This window comes from Mixophyes fleayi, chromosome 4 (genome assembly GCF_038048845.1).
Source record: "Mixophyes fleayi isolate aMixFle1 chromosome 4, aMixFle1.hap1, whole genome shotgun sequence".
NCBI lineage: Eukaryota > Metazoa > Chordata > Amphibia > Anura > Limnodynastidae > Mixophyes > Mixophyes fleayi.
Genome location: NC_134405.1, coordinates 206,506,311 through 206,523,176, shown reverse-complemented (window position 1 = coordinate 206,523,176; position 16,866 = coordinate 206,506,311). Strand labels below are relative to the sequence as shown.

Sequence of the window (16,866 nt, the reverse complement as noted above, 5' to 3'; positions counted from 1 at the left end):
ACTGCCCCCTCTGCATCCAGACACACTGCCCCCTCTGCATTCAGACACACTGCCCTCTCTCACACTGTCCCCTCTGCCCTCTGTCACGCTGTCCCCCCTCCTCTGCTCTCTGTCACGCTGTCCCCCCTCCTCTGCCCTCTCTCACGATGTCCCCCTCCTCTGCCCTCTCTCACAATGTCCCCCCTCCACTGCCCTCTCTCACGATGTCCCCCCCTCTTCTGCCCTGTCACGCTGTCCCCTCCTCTGCCCTTTGTCATGCTGCCCCCCCTCTGTCACGCTGTCGCCCTCCTCTGCCCCTCTCACGCTGTGTTCCCCTCCACTGCCCCTCTCACGCTGTGTCCCCCTCCACTGCCCCTCTCACGCTGTGTCCCCCTCCTCTGCCCCTCTCACGCTGTGTCCCCCTCCTCTGCCCCTCTCACACTGTGTCCCCCTCCTCTGCCCCTCTCACGCTGTGTCCCCCTCCACTGCCCCTCTCACGATGTCCCCCTTCTCTGCCCCGCTGTCACCCTCCTCTGCCCCTCTGTCACACTCCTCTGTCACACTCCTCTGCCCCTCTGTCTGCCTCTCTGTCTGCCCGCTGTATGCCCCGCTGTGCCCCTCTGTCTGCCCGCTGTCTGCCCCACTGTCTGCCCCGCTGACTGCCCCTCTGTCTGCCCCGCTGTCAGCCCAGCTGTCTGCCCCTCTGTCTGCCCGCTGTGCCCCTCTGTCTGCCCTGCTGTCAGCCCCACTGTCTGCCCCTCTGTCTGCCCACTGTGCCCCTCTGTCAGCCCTGCTGTCAGCCCCGCTGTGCCCCTCTGTCAGCCCCGCTGTCAGCTCCGCTGTCTGCCCCTCTGTCTGCCCTGCTGTCTGCCCCGCTGTCTGCCCCGCTGTCCGCCCGCTGTGCCCCTCTGTCTGCCCCTCTGTCTGCCCCGCTGTGCCCCTCTGTCTGCCCCTCTGTCTGCCCCGTGTGCCCCTCTGTCTGCCCCTCTGTCTGCCCCTCTGTCTGCCCGCTGTCTGCCCTGCTGTCAGCCCCTCTGTCTGCCCGCTGTCTGCACCGCTGTCACGCTCCCTCTCACTCCTCTGCCGCGAGCCAGCCATAGGAAAAAACAAAGAGCACATAAACTTACCAATCCGTGCAGCACCGGGACCCAGCAGACTCCTCTCTCCCGCAGCTGTCACTGAATATCGACGTCAGTGACAGCTGCGGGAGAGAGGAGTCTGCTGGGTCCCGGAGCCGCGCGGATTGGTAAGTTTATGTGCTCTTTGTTTTTTCCTATGGCTGGCTCGCGGCACCCCAGTGACAGCGCCGCGGCACACCTGGGAGCCGCGGCGCACACTTTGGGAACCGCCTGGCTACGCTCATATTTCCTTGTAGTATATGCGTTACTTAATCTCATTGGGAACACTGGAGGAAAATATAGCATAATAAGCATATATGAAAACTTGCCCCCTTTCCCTAGTTTATGGGGAATAGTACTGTTTTTCTTGTAATACAGGTTGCACAGAGAGATATGGGAAAGTAGGTCATTGCTGCTATTTAGACAACAGAGGTAAGTAACCCTGACACATGCAGACTTTAAAATAAAAACAAATAGTTTATATATGTGTTGATAAATTTAGACTGTCTCCTTTACATCTACAGTCACTGCTGCAGTCTGTGTCAGGGACAAAATCCCATTTTAACCCTATAAATAGTTTTTGTCTTTCAAAAAAATCAGAATAAAATGTTAACATGTTTTGAATTTTGGGATGACTCTGATTGCCAGATGAGGTAAATATCATACTTGCCAACTCTCCCAGAAAGTCTGGGAGACTCTCGAAATTCGGGTCAGTCTCCCGGGCTCCCGGGTGAGCTGGCATTTCTCCCGCATCCCAGGTTTCACCGAGAATCGCGTCATTTGACGCGATTCTCTGTGATTCACGCCATTTTGCAGGGCGGAAGGGGGCGGGGCGAGTTAAATTGCATCATTTTGGCCCCCCCCGCGACGGGCTCGCGGGGGGGCGGCCCAAAATGACGCAATTTGCCTCGCCCCGCCCCCTACCCCCCTCCAGTCACGCCCCCTCTCCCGGAAACTAGTTTCCGGGAGTTGGCAAGTGTGGTAAATATCAGATGGCCAAAAAAAAAAGACTTGTCTTATTGAACCACTCATGAGTGATATTTCTTTGTTGATATTCACCAGTACAATAAGTAATTTTTTAGGGTAGGGCCATGTGACAGTGGTAGAATGCTGAACTTTTCCAGATAACACGGTATTGATAGCACTGAATTATTCACATAGTGTCAAGTTGAGGTGAAGAGAAAACACCCCTCCTCTATTACAGGAGAGTGCTTTAGCTCTGAAGACACTGTATGTTCTTGTGTATCAGCGGACAAGTATTTTCCCATCACTATAATGAGTCACTAATGGAGTAAATCAGGGCTAAAGATAATTGTGCAAAAGTGCAGAATTCACTTCTTGACTTGTGACGTTCCACTATGAGTCTATAGATAGTCTGGTGTCTGAAGTGTACATGTCATGTAGTTTTGAAACTTCTAAAATTATTACAGCCCAAGCAAGAAACGTTATGCAACATACAGTGGAATATGCAATGTAAAAGAGTCTTCCACTTTAGGTTTTATATTTTTTATATCATATTCCTACCTTAAAATAGCACTTTGGTCAGTGTCCAGTCCCTGGGCAACCTTAACTAACACCTAGCAGTAGGATACAAATGTGGGGGCTGGGCATAATAGCACCCCGAGTATATTAACATTCATTTTCGAGTGAGCTGGGATAGTCTGAGGTCCTTGTACCTGACTGTTTGCCATCTCCTTTAGAGGTGTCTTTTGGTAAGTGGGATGCAATACAATGTCATCACTCACCCTGAACATTTCCAGGTTATGTTACATGAGAATCAAAAGCGACAAGTTCTGAATGATTCCATTCAGTCACATGCCTCTGCAGATTCCAATGCTGGAAGTGTAATCAGGGCCATTTGAACAATTCCCCTTCCCTCATATTTTATTTCTGACTAATGACTTTTTGCTTACATCACTAAATGAGCCAGTTTAACATGTTGCAGATCTGTGGAAGGTAAATCCGAAGACGTATTTCATAGATGTCCACCAGCTGTTTGGTTTTGGATGTCAACCGGTCCCTTTGCAGAATGTTTCCTGCTGTCTCACAATTCTGCTAAAATTATCTGTGTCTACCATCCCCTAAGTCACTTCAAACTTCATTATCATGAGACTTGGCATACTGCTGTCTCTCCTGCTTCTGGCAGTCCCCATTTCAGAGTATAGAACAGACAGCAGATGGACACTTGGTTCACACCGGCGCCAGTTTCACCTCCTCTCATTCTTATTTCTATTTTTTCGCTGGTGTATACTTTATTTTGTTTATGTAGCTTATGTATTCTATAGCTTAGTTTGGGAAGGTGTTTAAAAATAAAAAGATCAGGTGTTACTACTTCTAACATCTTGCACAGAAGCAATAGGGTTTAGTGGTGATTTGTTGCAAATAATGGCCTCCAAAACTAAAGTTTACCTGATCGATAATCAATACCACAGATGGGATAAAAAATATAGCTACATATAGAAGTATGGTTCACAGTTATCAATGGTCAAACATTGTATCATCCCAGAAAAGAACCAGAATTATTTTTTATAAAAGTATTGTCTCTTTTCAACAAGTAATTCATGTGTGCTGCTTTGACATCAATATAAAATAAATTATATTATAAACCTTGAGGTGTCTGAACAAACTTTATTATTTTAAACACATTGCTCAAGGTGCTACATTGCAGCCACTGAATATGTTACATTTAAAGGGTCAGGAGTAAACCTGAAATAGCCAAGAACATATATACATTGGAGAAGATCCCAGGAGCAACCCAAAAATGTGTCCTTAAGATGTATACCTGTAGATTATGTTTGTAAATGTAAAATGACTTTATTCTTATTTTAGCAAATTACATTGTGTACAGTTTGTACTTAGGAGACACATTTCCCTCAAGTTATCTCTAGAGGGTTGAGCTGAAATGTAAACAGTCATCACAAAAAATTGTAAGTGTAGTTTAATATGTTATGGAATCTAGTTTCTACAAGCAGTGTCGGACTGGGGTATAAAGGGCCCACCGGGGGAATACAATGGTAAAGGCCCACCAAAGGGGGTGTGGCAAGCTGCTAAAGGGGGTGTGGTCAGCTCACAGAAGATGTGGCTAACTCCATAGCGTAGTATACAAAGAATGTAGTGTATTTAAAAAGTGCTCAGTCTGGTCCCTGCCCCTTAAATTGGGACAAAGTCCTGAGTGTACAGTCCCAAACTTACGACTGCCCTAACAGGATCAGAACAGTTGGTAGACAGTCCTGCTCTCTCCTACCTGTTTTTGCTGCTGTAGATGGCTCTAGATACCTGGTTCTGCTGGTGTCTAAAGCTCGGTTGTTGCTTAGCTGGGTCCTGGAATGTTGGGGTCCTGTTTGGAAAAAAGATAGGTACATGAAAAATGGAAAGTTCAGCAATGAGTTAACCCTCTAAAATCAATAGCACCCATGTTTAATAATTCGTACATTGTCCCTGCAACCAGCCCTTACATTAAATTCACAGTATTCACATTTAATAAATAAAGTAATTTTGCTTAATCAACCCATACATTAAATTAATAGCATTCACATTTAATAAATACACCTATTTCCCACAAACCAGCCCTGACATTAATTATTTTACAAGTGTTTACATTTAATAAATAGCCCATGAAGTACATTAAAAACCACTTCTTTAGCAGAAATGACAGAATATTCAGTTTGATGTATTAGAAATGTCCCCAATGAAACAAAATCTAATTTAACACCAATAATCTTTTTTCAATCATTTCTTAATTGAAAAGAATATTATCACAATAATATAAATAACTTTCTCAAAATACAAGACCTATAAATAATAAAAATAAATACAGTAATACTAGTTTCAGACTAGAGGAGGACAGAAAGGTAAATAAAGGATGAGGGGAGCTGAGTGGTACTTTATATGGCAGTCGCTATTGAAATAAGGGAGTCCAATGGATCCTACTACTCTGCTACTAGGTCTAGATCAAGCTGCATTGTTAAAACATAATCTAATTACATCTTAACATGTTGGTTTAACAGTGGGCACTTTCACACAGAAAAATAGAACTCTTACCTCACTTATGCGCCGGCTTCTATTTCTTTCCTGGCTAAACGCGGCTCCTCTCTGCTCCTCTTTCTCCCATTGGTACTGATCAGCCTAGTAACGTCACTGCTGACAGCGTCGCAACGGGCTCACTGTCGGCTGTAGGCGGATCCTCTCAGCTCCTTTTCGCCACAACAGGGCTTACTCTCCCCTGTCCCCTCTTCTCAGTCACAGAGAGTGGACCCTGTCCAAACTGATAGGGGGCGGAGCAACTAGGCAGTGGGGCCCACCAGTGGATTTTCCGGTAAACCGGTGGGCCAGTCCGACACTGTCTACAAGGTTATATGTTACACATAATTTAAGTGTTTAATACAGAGCACTTATTCTGTGCAAGAAGTGTGTATTTAAGGGTTACAGTTGTTGATTAATTTCTACATTATGTGGGGATGATTGACTGCATTTTTCAATCACAATTCCACCAGCAATACTAAATGCACATACATATACAATGTACTAAAACATGGGTAGGAGAGTGTTTCATTTGGATCATTTTGGCCAATGTTGATGCAAACCAAAATCAGGTGGAAGTAAAATATGGCAATTCAGGTCTACTTCCATCATTTTCCATACATAAATTACAGTACGGGATGACTCATCATCTTGTTGGTTTTTTTTTAAGTGTGTAAGGGAGGGGGGGGGGGGGTTGGAGACAGTTTGCTGAATTTTATTATAACGTTAATTACCTGTGACATAAGGTTGTTGTGAACACAGTAATAAATTATTTTCTATCTGTTTGAATGAGACAAGTATTAAGTCCCTTTCTGATGCAGCAAAAACCGACCCATGGTCCACCTGTAGTGTGAGTCCAACAGGGATACAATTAAATAATCGTGACTTTTATTCATATTTTCAAAATGTTAGTCATTATACATGCTAAGTGACATGGCTGCTAATTCAGTCACCTTATTATAAGGGCGCAGCAGTTTTCAAATGTCCTCCATTATTCACTATTGCCTTTGCCTTGATTACAAGTCAGCAAAGATATCTGAGCCATTGTCAGCTCTCCCTCTTCCAATTTTAGTTTTCTGGAGGAAAACTAAATCTCAGTTTCGCAATATATGCAAGTCAGGATTTGGATTTATATTTGATTTCTAACCCAAACAGAGTAAACAGAAGGTGGCAAGGAAACACATCATTTACTCCTTATTTAACAGTGTGGAAGCAAATGGCAATAACAATGATGATGATGGCATTGATGATGGGGAACAATCTGTGGCTTAACCTTATTGGATGCACAAATCATCAATTCCCCAAATGATGTATAGTCAACAAACTTGAATGGCATTATTCCTCAAACTATCATCACTCTGCACTTCTCTATTGTGTGTTCTTTTGTACTGTTTCCTTATCTTTTTTTACTTCCATCAGTGATGGTTGGCGGTGACAGTTTTGGTTGTTTTGTCATTTTCCCATGGAATTATTACTATCATTAACTGATGATGATTGAGAAAGTCAGAATTGTCATCAGGTGCAACTTCAATCTCATAACAATCAACAAAACATCATCACTTTCATCCCCATCAGCAAGAACAATGACACTAGATGCCAAATAACATGTAAACATCTGGATTGTCAGGTCTTGTGTTCTTCTCTGAAAGGAAACTATCATGTCTTTTTATATGTTGGTTTAGGAATGACATTCTGAGCTTTGTTCCCTGTACACATTACGCACTTCACCTTTGACATTGTTATTCATGCCATGCCCAAAACATGTATACAAAATGATTTTTGGATCAGGAAAGTGGCTTAGGTTTCTTGGCTTGGAAGTTGGTGCAATGGTGCATTTGATTGTATATATACCTGGATAGCATAAATTGAATATAGTATAGGGATGTGTATGTAAGTGTTATATACCTCCTGGATATGCAACCTAATTAGACTTGGACACATCCCCAGATATGCGTCTTAGGAAGTGTATCTGGTATTAGAGGCCTGGTGTGAAGATACGAGGATGACGCTAGTACCTTCTGGTTGAGCTCTTGCTTATTGACCTCTCAAACTGATAGCACTTTATTCATTAGCACTGTGGCAATGTTATAACAAGTTCCAGTCATCTACCCAGATTACTTATTTGTCATTTCCATTTTGCCAACTGCTGGAAAGAAGACTCCCATTGGATTTTTAAAATGGTAAACAACAGGTGGGGTGTTTGTATTTCATTATATTTCATATGGAAAATGCTATTTTCACATTTTTTAATAACAATGTCATGACACAATTCATCCTTGTGTATATGACACTGTATTACATTATATTGTGTATGAATAGGGTAATGAAACTTTCTCATTTGCTACTAACACTGTCAAGCATCACCTCTACTCTATCTTGGGGCATAAGCATGTGCATTTGTATGCCTGATGTAAGTCTGATACAGAAAAAAATGCTGTTTTTTAGTAGGACATATGTGTGCAACTCAACATGCACACAAGTATTCTTTTGTGCAAGAGACTTTTTAAACGTACATTCGGAGTGCCAAAAGCGTCCAACTCTAAATGAGACCTTTAGTGGTCAGATAGCTTTAGTTTACTCTACAGATTTTGTTAGTACATCCCAGCACATTATTACAATTGATCACTTGTATGATGTTAAATGTAGTCTTAAAAAAAAACAGTTTTGCAAAAACATCAAAAATTGGTGGAATGAATTTCATAGATGTCAAACATGTAAAGTTGTCATGATACATACTTTTTCATGATGAAGGGACTCAACAACTGGCAATTGCACATCTACTTTACAAGACAGCAGCTGAAATTGATTTAAGAGAATATTGGAATTACCTTATTGGGAGAGAGAATCTGTTTTAGTTTTTTTCTCCCAGGAAAAAACATGAATTTATATAAACAGTATAAAAGCACCCAAATAAACAATACATTTATTGCTTAAAAATACTGAAAGGATTCTGTGACACCTGTATTAGTGACATGTTGCCTTGTACATAATTATGCCAATCATTGCATCAGTGTGGTAAAGCTCTGATGTCTAGTGTCATTAGTTGTCAGACTTGTTTTTTATGAAACAGACTGTTTTGTAAAACAGAATATTTTTCATAAGCTTAGCTGAAAAAAGAAATACAAGAAAGCACTAGGTGAGACACTTTAGGGTGTTTTGTTTTGTTATATAATATTGCTGTACTTTTAGTTTTATAAATGTAAATTTATTCAGCAAGCATTTGGAAATAAGGTGTGCTTTTATTGTTTCTAAAAGGTATGATATCTATTATAGAAATACTTTATGTAGACGGACATGTATACAGATAGTTTGGCAATATCTGAATTTGGCGGAAAGCACAAGTAACTGACCTATACCGCAATAGCTTTACACTATGTTTACAATATATACAAAATGATAAATAGCTGAAATGAGTAACATAGAAGATGTCCTATGGGACATAATTTCAGGTCTTGAAAATTAGGTTGGTGCCTTTACTCTCGTTTGATCTCTTGAACCAGATAGTGATGGCTGCAATACAAAACAGGCAATAAGAACTCAGATAAGGTTCCCACTATATACCTGAATATTTATTACGCTTAGGGATACAGAATCATTCCTTCTGTAATAAACTGTATCATTTGAATACTTTATAACTATTGCTCAGGCATCCTTTAAGAATTTATCACACAACTGCATGTGAACAAAAGAACAAGACTTTCATATTAACATTGACAGCAGAAATGCTTTGAAGTATTATTTATTCCTAAGCATTCCTCAAACAGACAGGTGTCAGTGCGGCTTCTGGAAATTAAAAGTGATGTGATGGGTAAAAAGGATTTTATTTGGTATAAGAATTTGGAATCCCCGTGACATGAAGTTGCCTGACACATGTAAAGCCTGTGTGATCACAATTGGCTGGATTGTTCATATTTATCTGTTGCCAGTCTTTGGGCACTATCTATGACAGAAATGTCCACACTGCAATGCCTAATCTATCCAGTAAATGAGGAGAAGATAATCCCATTTCCTTGGATTTATCTTCCATGCTTCCTTTTGGTTGTTGAAAGTCATTCCTCATTTACATTAAATAGTAGCTAAATTTCAGATTTCCATAAGAAATTAGGGCAATTGGGATTGTTTTGAAGCCTGAGAGCTGTTTTATGCCATTGCCTTTGATGGTAAGTAACAATATTGGGCAACACTGTATAATATATTTTGTATACTGTTGTAGAAAAATACTGGTTGCATGAGTTTGTTCTAATTGTACATTTCTGTCTTCATGTCTGGCTAACAAGTAACATTTGATGTCTTGTTCGATTTCTTTAAAGTGTTTCCCACTTCTTAATGTGTTTGACCAATGTCGCCTCTGTCTTTGTTATGTTGTTAATAGCGTTTCCTAACAGCTGTACTGGATGCGAATACTTCTCTGACCAGTAAGACAAAACTCATCAGAGGAGAATGGATTTCGTTATGAAACAAGCTTTAGGGGGTAAGACTCATGTTATTTTTTTACCATTTCTTCCTCCTGTGGACTTCCTTCTTTATACATATGGAATACAGTTTTAACAGCATGATTGAGCAAATGTCACATGAAACATTGATGATGCTTTCACTCTGCACTGCCATTGGTAAACAAATGCAAGGGCAGAGTTACTATGGCATGATCCAACATGTCCTCCTCAGTTTTGGGGCATTGCTTTGTGCCAAGTTCCCACATGCATCATAATTCATATTTATTTATACTAAGATTGCAGACTGTGAAGAAATGGGCTGCTGACACCATCAAAAATGGTAATGGCCAAATGCATCCCACTGTCAAAGGATAAATGACCAAATTTTTGTCACCTCTATCTGTTAAGCTGGGGCACATGTATGGACATTATTGCAATACTGGAAGTGCAACTTTATCTCCAGACACAAGTTATTTGAAGCTCAACTGTGTTATGTAGAGCACAGTGATCATAATGAAGGACCATACCACCTTCATATATCTGTAGAAGCCAATATCTGGGAAGACAACAACATCTCTATGATCAATGTCCCTGTGATGTTGTTCTCAGAAGAAGACTCTGCAGCCAATATACACCACATTGATAGACTCCTGACTGCACAACATTGATAGACTCCTGACTGCTTACTTGGACCTTGAGCTGCAAAAATGCAATGATTTATCTCTATACTCCCGGGCCGAAATAAGGTGTAATAGTCTGTATGTATTCAAATGTATACAGTAGCACAGCCTGAGTGTATGGTCATTTGTCAAATGTTGTAGTATAAGGTATGGCCACCAGGTGAGTTTGATACCAATAAAAGTAGAATGCATGTGAAAGGATATATTGTATTCCAGGATTGGTAGCAAAACAAGTATCCTTGCTAACCCTTCTAGTTCATTCCCACTGAACCTAATGGTAACCCCTATTTTGCTCCATTATGAATTATGAATTATATATGGTTACTTATAAAATTGTGAGTTTAGCTGTTATTGGCCTGTGGACCAAGGGAATTATAAAAAATACCTACTGGGAGAAAAGAACAGACAGACCTTGAGGGTAGTATATTTCCTGTAGTGTTAAGTGCTTAACAAGGGGCAAACTGACGCTTTTCAAGTCATCCCCAAGACATTTTGGAACCAGTCCTTACCTTACTATTGAAGACTGACAAACAAAGAATTACCTATTCAAATTCATATAATAAGTGATCAAACTACACCCCAAAATAGTATCCTTAATGGATTCCCTGCCAATAAAAGAGTTTCTAAGTGTTGGCTCTGTGGAAAATCTTGGTTCTTCTTTTCCTGCCTATACTAGTGATACACAATCTATTAAGTATCCATACAGGGTGCACTGCTAGTGCTGGCAGCGAAGCTTGAGACTGTAAATCCTTTGTGGGAGATTAATACTCTCTTGGAGTACCGACTTGGAGTCTACAGGCTTATTGAACTATATTCTATACAAGTTAACCCGTGCATGATACTCATGCAATTTTTTGCCAAATAATGTCAGTATACCAAATTTCAGGTCATTCGGATGAGCCCTTTCTGAGAAAAGTTTTTTCCACACACACACACACACTAACACACGCCGCTACACATGCAGGGGCGGATCTTGAAAATGTTTGTTCCCCGGGGGGATGTTAGGGCGGGGTGATTTAGGCCCCGCCCCCTTTCCGGCTTCTGAGGCTGCACAGTATGTGCAGGTCCGCTCGGCAGTGACAGGCAGGGACAGTGTGCTGCCCGGCTGCTCTGATTGTGTTTAAAACACAATCAGAGCACCCGGGCAGCACACTGTCACTGCCAAACGGACCTGCACATACTGTGCAGCCGTCGGCAGCAAACCCCTGCTAGGGGGGGCGATTGCCCCGATCGCACCCCCCTGGATCCGCCACTGTACATATGTGTGTTCATGAGGTAAAATTACCTCACGAAAATGAGTTTGACCCCTCAACTCGTCAATAATGTCAGTATACCAAATTTCAGCCCTTTTTGAGGTTTTTTTTTCCACACACACACACTAAGAATTTAGTAGGTCAGTTAACCCGTGCATGATACTCATGCATTCTAGTCAAATCAAGCTACTTAAGGTGTTAAAAACTCCCCACTGTCACCCCCAGCAACCACCAACCACTCCCAACTGTCACTTCTCCTTCAAGAAATATATAGGTCAGTGTATAACTCGGCCCAGCAGGTGGCGCTGCAGCTTGTTTTTTTTTTTTTTCACACACAGACAGACTAACACACGCCACTAGCCATTTATATTATAGATATCCTGTTAATAGTTGAAGATCTCCTGTACCCTTTGAAAATACCTTTCTCCTGCAATTGTCACCTTTATGTCTGCGACCAAGCAGGAAAAGCTTAAAACTCAAATTTTTTTGCCTCTTTTTTTCATGAATTGAACTTACATCTCCATACCTTGGCCACAGCTACTACAATTATTGATCTTGAGCTGTGGAGACTATCTATCTCAATGGCCATACACCATGTGAAGCAGGATTTCCTATTGGGGTACTCTTGTAGATTATTGACCCTTTAATCAGATGAGCCTGAGACCTCATACACTTTTACGTTGTCTCATAGACAATACCCAACATGTTTTCCTGTCCCATTTGCCCTATCGACACATTCACCCATGCCTCCCCTCCCTCACATAGATATCTTCAGCATAGTCTACTGACAATTTCTATCTGCAATAAATTGTCAAGCTATAGAGGAGGAAAAATTTAAGAATGAGAAGGAAATTCTGTAAAATGCAACTGGTTAATAATGGCTCCTACATAATTAAACTACAGACACTGAAGCCCAATTACTAACATTGCGTTACAGTGCAAAATTTACACTAAACCTCAGCAACCAATCAGCAATTATCTTTTATCTGTCTAGTGCAAGTTAAACAAGGAAAGCAACTGTCCAATTGGTTGCTATGGTTTAGTGTAAATATTTTACCTAATTGCATTGTTAATAAATATTGTAGGTGTTTCAAACCCTTTGCTGCTGTTTCTTGCTTTGCTACACAATTACAAAAGCTGTGGGATGCTGTGTAGTTGGAATATTAGAGTAGATATACATTTCGTCATAATTCCATTAAAGAAGGGAAATGGTGGTAGAAAAAAGTTTATTGTGCTCTCCAAAATTTCCCAATTCCACATCAATTCCACAGTATGACTGCCAGTTTCTACCAGAAAGACAGATTAGTTAATGATATAATGTTTTCACTGAGCCACTAAATTAAATAATTCTGGGGTATAGTTTTAGTTTTTCTAGAAGGCACATACATGAATATTCAGTAACACCACCTGCTGTTGCATGCTCCTGAGACAAGTACTATGTCTGCTTCATATTGAAAAAAATATAGCAGCCTCATATTAAAATGTATCCAATGACTGTTTATCACAAGGCAACCTGTCTTGTGCATTGTTTTGAATAACTGGCTGTCCGGGGTCCTAACAACTTTGATTCTATGCATACTATTCAATTGGACGTTAAGTTTTGTTAAGTCCTAGAGCAGTACATGCAAAATTGCTTCCAATGCACTTAATTAGTACATACATAATTTTTTTTGATTAAAAAAAAAGTATCTTTATTTTGTATAAAGGTACAAAAAAGCATACCATACATTATATTAGTTACATTAATGATGTATCAGGTCCCTGCAGAGTGAGTACACAGCATATAGAAGCAGCCAGTATTACTGTAGTATTTATCAGATTTATGTGTGTGGAGATGATTAAGGAGAGAGCTGAGTGATGCTCTGCAGGACTCTGGCAGATGTAACGTCTGCTGACAACCTCTAGGCATTGTTAGAAAGCTCTCTCTGCTCCAGCTTTGTGTTAGCAGCTGAGGATGTTTCAATACATTTCAAAGTTTGCCAAGTCCCTTCTCAGAAACAGTTTATGAGAAACATTTGGCGTTGTCTGTTTTTGAGCAGCTCATTAACCATTCATCACTCATTCTGCTTTCCCATATAGCAATCTTTTGCAAGCTTCAATAAATGCAATTTCATCATAGTCCTCATTTACTCCCATTCTAGAAACTAAAGGGTATATTTGCTAAACTGCAGGGTTGAAAAAGTGGAGATGTTGCCTATAGCAACCAATCAGATTCTAGCTATCATTTTGTACAATGTACTAAATAAATGGTAACTAGAATCTGATTGGTTGCTATAGGCAATATCTCCAATTTTTTAAACCAGCAGTTTAGTAAATATACCCCTAATGCTGTGTCAAATGGTCATTTATGAACTTCCAAAGTGCAATGAAAATGTTTTGTCATGTCATGCAACTACAATTGCATTTGCTGGGGTGTACCATATGATGGGAGGAGTTAGGAGGATTGTAGTAGTTCCTTGCTAAGTGTGGGTTAGGCACACAAGATCACCTACTTTTGCATTTAAGAGATTTTGTAGATGGTATTATTTAAATAAGTGGGGAGATGGTGAAGACTCGTTTAGGGAGGTGGTACAAAACTGAAATTCTCCAGCTGATCAGATGCAATGGAAAACCAACACAGTTCCTACTAAACTTTTAATGGGATGCATTTTGCACCTGCGAAATAGTGTATTTCAGACAATTTCAAATAAGACATTTTCACTGTTTCTATCTTGCATGTTTTTCATAGTGTCAGCAAAACTGCAAAGTTAGGTGCAGATTTCTTTTACAAGGATGTGTTCCCAAAGACTGGGAAAAGGGTGTGCACCTTGAAGTTGGTGGACTTCTATGTGCAACTTGCTCCAGAAGAGAAGCAGGGTGGGACTGCATTTTAGTGTGTTTGCAAATGAGCCGTAGGTGTATATTTACTAAACTGCAGGTTTGAAAAAGTGGACATGTTGCCTATAGCAACCAGATTCTACTAATCATTTATTAAGTACAGTCTACAAAATGACAGCTATGAACTGATTGGTTGCTATAGGCAACATATCCACTTTTTCAAACCCACAGCTTAGTAAATATACCCCTTAGAGTCTAGTATACTGCCTATTTGTCGGCTTTCAGAACATTTCTTAAAGTGGAAGTACACACAAATTCCATAGACAAAAAACCTTACAGTTCAACATGTCCGATTAAAGATTATTACACTTAGACACCATCTGTAAATGTAAGAAAACTATTGAAACACTTCGCTCAAATTCCAAAAAGCAATGAAATCCTGACAAATAAAACAGAAGTCTTAATGGATGTTCCTTGCGCAGTACAGACATGGTATGCCATCAAATCCTGTGGTTAGCTGCAGATTCAGCACTATCATGGAGTGAGATTGTTGACACTTATAAAATGGTGGAGCTACTATTTCACAGAATACAAACATGCAGTCCATGGAACTGAAGGTCTGAGCAGCTATGTAGCAGAAAAGATAATCCCCACATCTATCCCACTCAGTCATGATATATAAATGGTAATTTTTTTAAGAGTGTATGCAAATATGGTGCTACCTACTGAAGCCTGGTTCGTGAATGTACAGAGATTTGCCCCCATATTGATGATTTAGTATTGACTAGTTCATAACTCAAGTTTGACCACCAATACCAGTTAATAAACTGGCTGTTTCATTTTGCTATATGACTTTGTCATATGGAGGACCTTTTACTTTCACCAGTAAAGGACTAATTTGGTTCTTTAATTTTCTCTAAAAATGTATAACTTATATTGTGTGTCTACCTGTATATGCTGATTTTAGCAGTCATTGCAGTAGTTTAACATTGTACTTTGGGCTTGAAGTTTTACGCTATTAAGAAATAAGTCTTATATTATTATTATTATTATTATTATTATTATTATTGTTATTATTATTATTATTATTATTATTATATTTTACTTTTAATTTGGGACCATATTGCAATATTATGTATATACCCCTTGCTGCTTTTTTTTTTCTAGTGCTCTCTGTGCATTCGGTTTATACTACTGTGCAGTTTACAAATAAAATATTTCCTGCTAAAGTCTTGTTAGCTTTATGTATCCTTGAATTGTTGTTAAAACTCCCCATAGGCCTTGTAGGGGAATGTAATGGCAAGCATTTCTCACTGAAAACCAAACTAAGCAGAGGCTTCTATACCAATTAAATGTACATTAAATATATTGTTGTTTTGTAGTATATTCTGTAGTGCTAACTTTTTATAAAGTTGCTCTACTGTCTCTTTCTAAGACACTGAGGTCCTAACTACGGTAAAGCTAAACTAAGAAAATGTAATACTGCTGCAGGGGAGGGCTGGCAAATTTTGATTCGATTCAGCAGCCTATTTTAAAGGGAAAAAAATGCAGGTGGCCCAGTGACCCAGCCTAAGGTAGCCCACTACGGGACCGGTCTGGGGGGCATATGCCTCCCTGCCACCCAGCCCAGCCTGCCCGACTGTATATGTGTATTCTAGTGAACACATAAATCTGTGAATTAGCAGCTCCACCATTTTGTGGCTGACAGCAATCTCACTACATGATAGTGCTGAATCTGCTGCCAACCACAGGATGCACAAAGAACACGTCCATTAAGGCTTCCCCCTTCACCATCACAATTTAATTTCATTGCTTTATGGAGTTAGAGTGGAAGAGATTCAATAGTTTTCTTACATTTTAGATGGTGTGCAAGTGTAACAAGCCTTAAATGGACATGTTAAACCGCAAGGTTTTTGTCTATATAATTTCATAGCTGTTTGTAAAGTTAAAATATTTAAGTGATCAAATTCTGAAGCCTGGAATTTGACGGCAGATAAGAACCACTTAGCCCATCTAGTTTTCACTATTTTCTCCATTTCAAGTTAATGGGCCTGAGTCATTAAGGAAAGTAAGGCAAAAAAAGGAGTAAATGTTCTCCTGGACAAACCATGTTACAATGCAAGGAGTGCAAATTATTTTATTATTTTACACATTAGTTAAATACTGGCTGTTTTTTTCATCTAGCACACAAGTACTTGATAGCTTTACTTTTACACTGAAATTTAAAGTTGGTCTAGGACATTAGGACATGTCCAATCCCAACTATAAATCTGTCCCTAGATTAACCCCCCCCCCCCATCCAATGCAACATGGTGTTGCCCAGGTGCAAAATGACTCCTTTTTTTATGCTTTGCTCTCCTTAATGACTCACGCTCAATGTCTTTCTCTCACACATTCCCTCTTACCCAGCAGGTTCTCAATCACATGCAACTACCCCACCCACACACACTGTCTTTTCTCTCACATTCCCTGCCTGCCCTCCATGTCAATCCAGCTTTTCTCTCATGTCACCCCATATGCACATACATTTTTCTACCACATATTAACCCATATGCCCACCAGCTTT

The 16,866-nt window shown here is 40.2% G+C and overlaps 1 protein-coding gene across 4 annotated transcripts in view; it reads left to right on the top strand.

Moving 5' to 3' along the window:
* The window catches only part of CPLX2 (complexin 2), a 93,089-nt gene that overhangs the window by 53,828 nt on the left and 22,395 nt on the right, over positions 1 to 16,866 (top strand). For all 4 annotated transcript variants that reach the window (XM_075209202.1, XM_075209204.1, XM_075209203.1 and 1 more), the window contains exon 2: positions 9,490 to 9,588. In XM_075209202.1, coding sequence (XP_075065303.1) covers positions 9,558 to 9,588 — 31 coding nt within the window. In that variant the 5' untranslated portion in view covers positions 9,490 to 9,557. The remainder of the gene's footprint in view (positions 1 to 9,489; positions 9,589 to 16,866) is intronic.